The sequence below is a fragment of the Micropterus dolomieu genome, linkage group LG04 (assembly GCF_021292245.1).
Source record: "Micropterus dolomieu isolate WLL.071019.BEF.003 ecotype Adirondacks linkage group LG04, ASM2129224v1, whole genome shotgun sequence".
Classification (NCBI taxonomy): Eukaryota; Metazoa; Chordata; class Actinopteri; order Centrarchiformes; family Centrarchidae; genus Micropterus; species Micropterus dolomieu.
The window spans coordinates 25,703,261-25,713,391 of NC_060153.1; the positions used below are offsets into that span (position 1 = coordinate 25,703,261).

General features: G+C 42.4%; 1 protein-coding gene across 1 annotated transcript in view; it reads left to right on the plus strand.

The window, feature by feature from the left end:
- Positions 1-6,067: 6,067 nt before the first annotated feature.
- Positions 6,068-10,131, plus strand: part of LOC123969968 (neuronal acetylcholine receptor subunit non-alpha-3-like) — a 16,717-nt gene continuing 12,653 nt past the window's right edge. Inside the window, exon 1 of the mRNA XM_046047772.1 lies at positions 6,068-6,188. Coding sequence (XP_045903728.1) covers positions 6,113-6,188 — 76 coding nt within the window. The 5' untranslated portion in view covers positions 6,068-6,112. The remainder of the gene's footprint in view (positions 6,189-10,131) is intronic.

Below are 10,131 nucleotides of genomic sequence, written 5' to 3' on the forward strand. Positions count from 1 at the left end.
GCCACTTTGTCTGTGTTCTGATTTTATCTTTCTCAGGCATGATTTTGCACTGAAATCTGTTTGTCCTCTTTCTCACTTTTCAGCCTCTTAAGCATCTGAGATGCTGTTTGTGTCTTCACGTGCATGTATGTGCAAACATCCGTGCACCACGGCATAGAGAGAGCTCTTCACCTTGAAATTTCCATTAGCACCACAGAACGGTATAGGCTACATGTTTGAGAACATGTTTTCATACTCACCTATCCAGTCCATGCAGTGTGGTGATTTCTGTTCTGTCCTCTAAATATTCTCATTGTGGGTTGTATATTTCCTGTTTAAGTGTCTGAGACCAGAAAATTCGCTTTTAACCTCCATTAAAATGTACAAGCGATGAAGATTGCATTTCTTTTGGATCTAAAAAATTCTTTTTGAAATCCACAGCTTACTTTTAATTAGGCTGTAGTCCTCTATTCCTTTGTTGTCCATCTCCCACCCTTTGTCTCTCTCACTCTATTGCCTCTGTCTAAGATTACCAGGCTGAGAGAAAGATTTAGCTTTATTCTCCTGCGCACTGTTCCTTGCTCGAGATGCTGGTCACTCAGCCATTCTGGATTACTGCTGGGGGGAAAGGCTTTGCACCTGCCTGTGTTCCAGTGAAAGCTTGTTTTAAGTGTGCAAAGACAAGGCAGACGCTCGGGCAAATGTGTGAATATGTATTTCTCTGTGAAATTTGTTGTTGAGATAATTGAGAAAAAAGGAATCTCAAGAGGAAGAAAATGAAGAAACCTCCCGATGAAATAACTGTTTTACAAATAAAGAAGTATTGGTATAAAAAGGAGGGACAGTGGGAGGGAAGGATAATAACGTGACATAACGTCCGTATCACAGATGACAGCTGAAGTCCCAGGTATTAGCTCTTGCTGTAGGGATTCGTAGTCTCAATCTTGTCAGCTTTCTTTAAATCATCTTGTGTGAAATTTAGCTGCTTATATGCTTTTACAGCAATGCATAAATTCAGTCTCGGAGTTATCAGGCTAATGCACCGCAACACCATGCCTTTCCAGTATGTCTATGTTTCATTCACTGTGCTAAGTAAATACAGACACACACACACACACACACACACAAACATATGAAGGCCTATATATATCCCTATATTTATCTTTATGTGGACTTTAAAATGACAACATTTGAGTACCTAATCTCAACCTTCAAGGAGTAGATTAGCAATTTCCTATGTCACTACAATAAAGTAAAGTAAGTAAGTAAGACCAATTTTTTAAAAAACAATCACATCAGAGGCTGATATTTACTGTTTTTTATTCCCCTTTATGGTTCAAGCTCCAGAAACCCTTCATCTTGCATTTTCCATAATGCAATTCTACATCATCTTTCATTAGACCCTCCCCGTGTGACACCTTGGGTGCTCCTCAAGTCTCTTAATTGCATCAACGTTTCCCTCATTTGCGTCTTTTCCTTGCGTCTTAGTCCCACCCACTGGGGATGCATGGAGAGACACATGGAAACCAAGCCAGGAGAGAAGGAAAGAAGAAATATTTTTTAGGAGACATGAGACGTCCTTTCAACCGAAGCGTCACGTGACGCAACTTCCGTTTGTGACAACGGCGGCAGCTGATCACAGCTGGATCAGCAGTCAGTTGGCTCTAACAGCTGTAGAGACTTTTGATGGAGTTTGTGTCTGCACACATGTGCACTGTGTTGGTACTAATGATAACTCTCACAGTTACCAGTGCAGAGCAGCATGATTCTCTCTCTAGCTGTTACCTTTTTAACAAACTCCTGCAAATGAATAATTATAGGTTACTGTATGTCCTACTCAGTGGCACAGGATCGTTTCTACTGGCACAATACTTATGTTATCTGCATTTATATTTATTGATTCTGATTGTAAGTTCGTTATTGAATAACCCAGAATATGATCATGTTGTCTTGGGATTTATTAGGCTAAATGTTTCAGGGAAATTGAAATTATGTAACTTATATCCAAGTCGACACTCAGTTTTAGACTTTCCGTTTATTTCCTCTTCTGATATCCTTTAACACTACAGCCAATATAACCCTAATGACATCATCAAAGCTTTATTTCCTCATGCTGAATTGTACAATTCATCATGAGTGAACCCATTCTGTTGTGTAAAATTGGTGAATCTCCCCTTTAATTTACATGAGTCCTAATTCAAAATGGCCTCTCTTTTCTTGTTGTGAGGGGTTTGAACTGAAGTTGGTTCTCATAAAGATAGAGTTAAGTATAGAAACTTTACTGACCAATTGCTTCACTGATACACAATCCTGGATGCAAACAAACTTCCTACAACTCAATTACAATAAATCTGACATCATCATCATCGGCCCCATCACTCACAAAAAACACCAACAACTTCAGCCTCTCCATCAACAACTCCACCCTGTCTTCATCCCCACACATGCGCAAACTCGGAGTCATCTTTGACAGCAACCTCACTTTTGAACACCACATCAACCATATCAGTAGGACTGCCTTCTTTCACCTCAAAAACATTTCCCGTCTCCGCTCATCAATCACCTTCTCTGCTGCTGAAAACACGCCTTTATTACATAGCATCTTCTATCTGCCAAAGCCCTAAATAAACCTCAATAAATCCTAAACTCTGCTGCCCGCCACCTCACCCACACCCGTGACCACATCACCTCCTCCTTCCAGAATCTCCACTGGCTTCCTGTTCCTCAATGCATTCAGTAGAAAATCCTCCTCCTCACCCACAAAGCCCTCCATAACCAGGTCACTTCATACCTCACAGACCTTCACCACCACCACAATCCCCTCCGTAACTTCCGCTCCTCCAACACAAACCTCCTCTCCCCACCACTCAGGACCGAGCACTATACCTGGGGTGACAGAGCTTTCATCATTGCACCTCCCTCCCTCTGGAGCTCCTAACCCACACACATCAGAGAATGTGGTGACCTGGACTCTTTCAAATCACTTATCAAAACTCACCTCTTTAGACTAGCTTTTAGCTTTTTGTTAGTTATATGGTCTCTTATGCTTTTATGCATTTTGTATTTTATGTTTTTTACCTTTGCATACCAGCCAACAATGCAATAGGAAAGAAAAACACACATGTACATAGCCACAGGCAAATTCTCCTATTTCAACCATGGCTTAACTTTACTTCTCTGTTGGGATGGAAAAGGTCACTGAGCACACAGTGGAGCATGACTATTACATGCTGTATTGGTGGGAACAACCGCAGTTTGAAAGAGAGCATGAATACATTTGTTGTTAGTTTGTTTGTGTGTATGTGTGTGTTTGTGTATGGGTGGGTGCTTGGGTGTGGGCAGTCAGGTGTATTCTGTTAAGGTTAGCTGAGAGGTGCAGCTGCCATTCTACAGTAAATGAGTACTCCAACAAACTCCTTGTCAAAAAGATACAAATTGAGGGGAACACAGCAAATATTAAGGAAGAGAAAAGAAAGAAAGAAAGAAAGAAAGACAAACATGTCTTGTGTACCAAAATACTTTTGGGGGCTTTTCACATTTCTTTTATAATTAAACACATATTTCTCCCCAGACCTGCCCTCAGCCCTGATGGCCTTAATGTGAATTCTCATTTTCTTAATTAACATGGATAGGAAGTGGAATAAGACTAATTACTGAAGTAGTCTGCAATTTAAAGACTGTCCAGAATCACTGGATACCAAGACTGCTGAAGCACTCACTGTCAGTTTGTGTGCACTGACACAGAAGTGGCAGAGTTTGTTTGGGTGTTAAATAAGCAGGGATGTTGTTCCTACTTGATGGATGGATTATTCCGGCTCTCTTCCTGGGGCATTTGGTCCGGCTGGTCTGGTTGGTTGATTATTATATAATAATAAACAGCTGACATAGTAAGACAACTAAGAGAGAAATGAAAACAAGAAACAGTCAGACACAAATAAGCAACACAGCAAAGCCATGAGAGCTGGAATAATAACATTTAATTTAAATAAGTAACCGAAAGAATAGCTTCAAGAATAATTCTACCAGGGACAACCTAAATTTGTTTGTGTCTATGTGTGAGACTGTATGTGTCTGTGTGCATGTGGGTGAATGTCTGTGTGTGTGTGTGTCTGTGTGTGTGTGTGTGTGTGTGTGTGTGTGTGTGTGTGTTTGTCTCTGTACGTGTGTGAGGCAGATAGGCTAGGTTCCCCCTGTGGACAAGTCTTGGCAATAGCAGAGCTGCGATCAGGTGCCTGAGTAAGACAGTATTTAATGAGATACACAAAGCCAACGTATGCAGACAAGTGGCAGGTTTTCAAGCATGCAGCCCATGCATTTGTTTGTTATGTTTGTGTATATTTGCGGGGTGCAGAACAATTCACCTTGCAGTTCTTCTTCCAGCTGCAGTTAGCTCAAAATTAATTACGAGAGAGAGAGAGAGAGAGAGAGAGAGCAAGAGTCCATTTCCTTCACCAGCTCACCACGAGTTCCTTACGAGTCAACTAACTGCTTATTTGATTGCCTGAATAAATGACACAAAGCAAATGAATCCTAGCTCTCTGCTCCGGCTGCTGGCCCTTTGCTCCTCCATAAATCACTACCAGTCTTCACACTCTATCTCTTCTCTGCTAGATGTCTTTTACACAGTGACACAGAGCATTTTATATTACATGGGAGGCAAATAAAACAGCTAAGCCTATTGTGGAGCCTGATTATATTCACGTGGGTGCTATTTTCTCTCTCTTACAACATTGTTGACTCGTAACTGAATTGAACCAGAGGAGATATTTCTCAGTTTCTCGTGGAATGGTGTACGGAAACTCTCTGTAAGATCGATACCTAGATGACATCCCTCGCTTTGCTTGTACAGCAGGTAATTAGATAGATTGTGCTACAGTAAGTGCTCGCCCTCGCCACTTTACCTTTTATCTGTGAAAGGTGATAGCTTTGGAATAACAACATACATAAAACAATAGCACAACCACCTGCAGTCTTGTTGGTTCATTTGTACTGGAATCAGGTTATAATCAAGGTCTATGATGCCCACATAGCCCTGCGTTATGGGCTCTGATCAAATTTGGTCTCGGGATGTGACGTGGCACAGTGTATTGTTCCAGACATCTAGGATCTGTTTTTAACTCCAGAGTGTCCTTATATCATTAGTATGGATTCAGTTTTGCTTGAAACATTCTTTGTGCTTACGGCCTCAGCCCTGTGACGATAAAGCATGGCATGGCATGGCATGGAAAGTGTGTGTCTGAATAAATGAGGCCTCAAATTGCACTCTTGTGATTTACGATTATTTGCTGACGCACTGCCTATAAGACAGTGTGACGGGCTTCTGAGAAGAAACTTACAGGTCACTGCTTCCTGAAAGATGATCTTAAGCTATTTATCATAAACTAATTCAACTAAACTTCATGACATCTTTGAGTGTTACTCATATAAAGTGGTAGTTCAGGGCTGTGTATGAACTTTTGTGCAGTAGGCTAACTTGAGTTGGACCCTTGATGAAGACTGATGTCATGTCATGTGTTTTGAGCACCACTTTTCCTGTCTGGCTTAGATTATTGGTTCACGATTTTTCCAGCCCGTTTTAAAGGAGTACATCTCTACATATAAATAGGCTAGTTTTTGTTCACGGTAATGATTTCTCCTTTCTGGCAGCAAAAAGATCCCACTCTAAAGCGATTTCAATCTATAAATCTATCGATTGATTTCCTTCTGGATGTGGACCTTATCTGTCCTCCCCAGTCCGTGTCCTCCCTCCATCCTCTGACGGGCCAGCCCTCCTCTGTCCCGCCCTCAGCTCGGCTCCGCTCCAGCAGCATCCATCTCTGCACCGGGACACGCACAAACACACACACACACACACACACACACACACACACACACACACACGAGAAGAGACTGCTGGGAAACAGAACAGGCGACAAAATAGGAGAAAGGGGTGGGGGGAAAACCACACACGCTGCTGCTGCTGCCCCACATTGGGAAGCACACAACCGGCTGTCCTTCATTTTTTTAAACTGGACATCACAGCGGTGATACTCCGGAGGTCCCACTTGGCTGATGAAGTGGTGCACCCTGCAGGGATGTGTGAACTGTAAAATGATTTGATCGTCACTGTGGATAGATCCAGTCGGTGTTGTTGATGCTGAGAGAGAGCATGAAGTTTGCGGTTGCGGTGCTGTGGTTCTGCCTCGCTCTCGGGAAGGCTACTATGCAAGGTAAGAATCAGGAAACACATTCGTCTTTAAACTGCTGAAGCTGCGCATCTTATTTGTTTTCCGGGTAGCATCTTATTTGTCAAAAACAAAGGGTAAATTTACTGCAGAAACATTTACATTTAAACCTTGTTGAGGATTTGGGATCGATCAAAACACAGAATCCCACCCCATTACTGTCTCGTTTATCTAACGGACTAATTGGCCAGCACGGCCCGTCATGTTTTTCTTGATGGGAAAAGAGTTTTATAAAGAAGCGGGAATATTGTGTATATAGATGTGAATGCACTTCTACGCGTGCGGGAGACAGCAGGACAAAACGGTGGGGTCAGGTGAGATGAGCACGTCCATGATTTATTAAAGAATGGGAGCGCAGCGCCCCCCTGGGGATGTGTGACTTAGAAGACTATGGGACAATAAAAAATCAAATAAACGTTTAAATTATTGGGGAAAGAATGCCCTTACATAATCTTTGACTCATATGTTTTCTTATAAAAAAGTAAAGAACAAAATGTTGTTTCAAGTGTGGTGTTGAGCTAAAGCAGACACTTGGTCCAACTGCTGTGTTCTCTCTCCTACTGTGTGTGTCCCAAGCAGGGAGCTAGACTGAGTATTCAGGGCAGGGCCCTCTGGTGAGGAGTATCACCGCTATAGATGAATAGCAGTGATACTGATACTTTACTTTATTGTCACATACATGTTGCAAAATTCATTCTCTACATTTAACCTCAAGGGAGCAGTGGGCAGCCACTGTGCAGCACCCAGGGACCAACTCCAGATGTTTATCAGTGTCTGGTCAATAGCACTGACTAACATGTTTTTAATGGTGGGGGAAACCGGAGCAAAGCCACACATGCAACCTCCACACAGAAAGGCTGGTACGACCAGAGTTTGAACCCGCAATATTTTGGCTGTGAGGCCACAGTGCTATCCAGTGGACCACCATGCCGCATATAGAAAACTTATGTACAGGGTCCAGAAACTTGCGCTACACCCCTGTCTGTGTGTTAGCATATGTTGATATCAGCTTACTGTAAAGCATTTACACCACTCTAATCTTGAGATGGAACAGCTCTTGGCAGTACATGCTGTAAATCTTTCTTGCTGTAAATTTATGCTGTGTGTGTGAGAGAAAGGGGGGGGGGGGCAGTTAGAGAGCAAAAGACAGAAGGAGAGAGATGCTGATGAAGATGATTAATCTGATGAATCCACCTTGAGTGACCAATTATTTGTCCCAGTGTCAGTCAACAGTTAAGCTCATGAGGAATCACATTTTAAACTGACACTGAGCTTCCTGCAAAGGAGCTTGGATTAATGTCACCAATTGGAAACAGGTTAGCATGCCATGTCATGCTAGGATTTGAAAGGCTCGGTTCACCCACATAACAAAAACAACCTCATATTTTCTCACTTATCTCTAGGGCCATGCAGACATCATGGGTTTTATCTAGCCAGGTTTTGAGATATTCTTCCCCGGCATATCTGCTGTGAACTCAGTGGAGATGAATGAAATTTTCCTTGTGGCACTCACAGTGTTTAAGAAAGTCTTTCCAAAAATTAATGTCCCTATTACTCTGCATAACCCAAATACCTTACTGACGACAGTTTCTATATGGACTATTCGTTTGGTGGAAAGTGTACAGTATTATTGCACATCTGGTCACTTCTGGTCATGTGATGGTCAGTCAATATGTGCTGGCATGTACGCGTACAAACAGTTCAGTCCTCAAGGGCATTGACTCATGTAGTTAACAATTGTGAAAAGTCTATCCAGAGGTACCTGCCTGTTGCATTGCAGGTAAACTAGAGCACTAATGCAACTCAGATTTTGCAGCTTTCCTCCTTCTCTTTATTCTTGCCCTCAAAAATGTCCCCTTTCCCAGTTGTCTGAAAGAATCTCCTTGAAAAGCAGTAACAGCTGCATTGAGAAAAAGCCAAAACACAAAGTTAAACTGTCTTTCACTTGTTGTAGTGTGTGGAGAAAAAATGGGATCCCCACTGTTTTCACTATCATTATTTTACCCCTCTCAGTGGTATATCCCGCTGTGGTTTCACAGTGAACAGATGGTGGCAGTGTTAGCGTGATCATACCACTCTGTCGCCCATGGGGTGTTTTAGACTAAGGAGGAGGCTGGGTGTTTGTTTCAACTCTCAATCCCCCTATATCTGTATCAGTCATCGGCAAACTGTAGTTTCTCTCTTTCACACACAAACACACACACACACACACACAGACTTTATGTCCTTTTCATAGAAAATATATAGCTACACACAAACATACACACACTCTCAAACAAGCACGGAGATGCTACATCACAAGTTCCCCACAGAGAATCAACCCCATCCCCCCAACCATCAGGCTGTACATTCTAATCAATACTCTCCCCTTCACCTCTGCTCAGTCAACCACACATACACACACACACACACACGCACATACACACGCACATGCACATGCACACAGAGTCAGTCAGCTTCTATATAAAGGAGGGAGTGGGCTCTTTTAGGGGAATCCATCCCTGCAGTGTTTGACTCCTCCTGGCTCCTGTGTTTTGTGTTGATGAGGATCTTGAGACAGAGCTGCTTCCTGTAGAGATGGTAGTTGGGATTCAGCTTGCTGAGTGTACTGACGTCCCGTCTCAAGCCTTTACAAACTGAGTGCTTTACAGGGGATCTGATGCAATGGGATGTAATCTGTCTAAGGCTGAACACGAGGTGTACTTTAACTTCAGTATCCAACACACCCAAAAGGATACAGGAGGAGACTGAAGACAAGATTGCACTTTCTGAGTTTTTTCCTCACAATGCACACAGGCCTGATTTCACTGGCTTTATTCGTTCACCAGTCTTTTACCATAACAGCAAGTATAACATCAAACCTAAGACCCCAATCTTCTTAGCAATTTCTAGAATGAAAACTGTAGATAGTCTTACCTCAACCATGTTGGTTTTAATACCTAGAAGAAACTGTGAACAAAAACCAAAACCAGCAATGAATGGATTCTACTAGTAAGAAATGTTTGTGTATGGGCACTATACAGTAGTTTAGTTTGACTCAGTCCCACTTATACCGTCCTGCCACAGTAAATATTTGCTAGAGCACCAAATCCGCTGCTGAAAATAGTCCCCAAAAAATCCACAATTTACTCCTGTTTGACTAATGTTTGCTAAAAAACTACAGTGCACAGCTGTTTGTAGGAAATTACTGAAACTTTAAAAAAATGGTGGTATATATGTGTGAACAGTTGGAACAGATGGGCTTGGGGCTGAATGCCACAGATAGATAGGAGTCAGAAAGTATTGAGAGAAGGACTAACACATGCTTTTGCTTGCATTCTAACGCGGACAAATTACAAAATACTGTCTTGAGTGGATAATGTCAGCTAATTCATCCAAGCTGGGTTAGTTTAGCGCTTATTCCGGCTCTCTTCCTGGGGCATTTGGTCCGGCTGGTCTGGTTGGTTGATTATTATATAATAATAAACAGCTGACATAGTAAGACAACTAAGAGAGAAATGAAAACAAGAAACAGTCAGACACAAATAAGCAACACAGCAAAGCCATGAGAGCTGGAATAATAACATTTAATTTAAATAAGTAACCGAAAGAATAGCTTCAAGAATAATTCTACCAGGGACAACCTAAATTTGTTTGTGTCTATGTGTGAGAATGTATGTGTCTGTGTGCGTGTGGGTGAATGTGTGTGTATGTGTGTCTGTGTGTGTACATGTGTGTGTGCATAAGCCTGTTAAAGAATGTAGTTGTTAGTGAGAGTTGGACGCCACGACCATGCCGCACCGACCCCAGCAACAGGCAGGCAAGAACCCTAACAGCCAATAGGGGTGATACATAAAAAAATAAAATAAAAAAAAATATGACCGCTCTCTGTTTCTTGTTGAGGATTTGGGACCCCCCCCCCCCCCCCCCCCCCCCCCCCCCCCCCCCC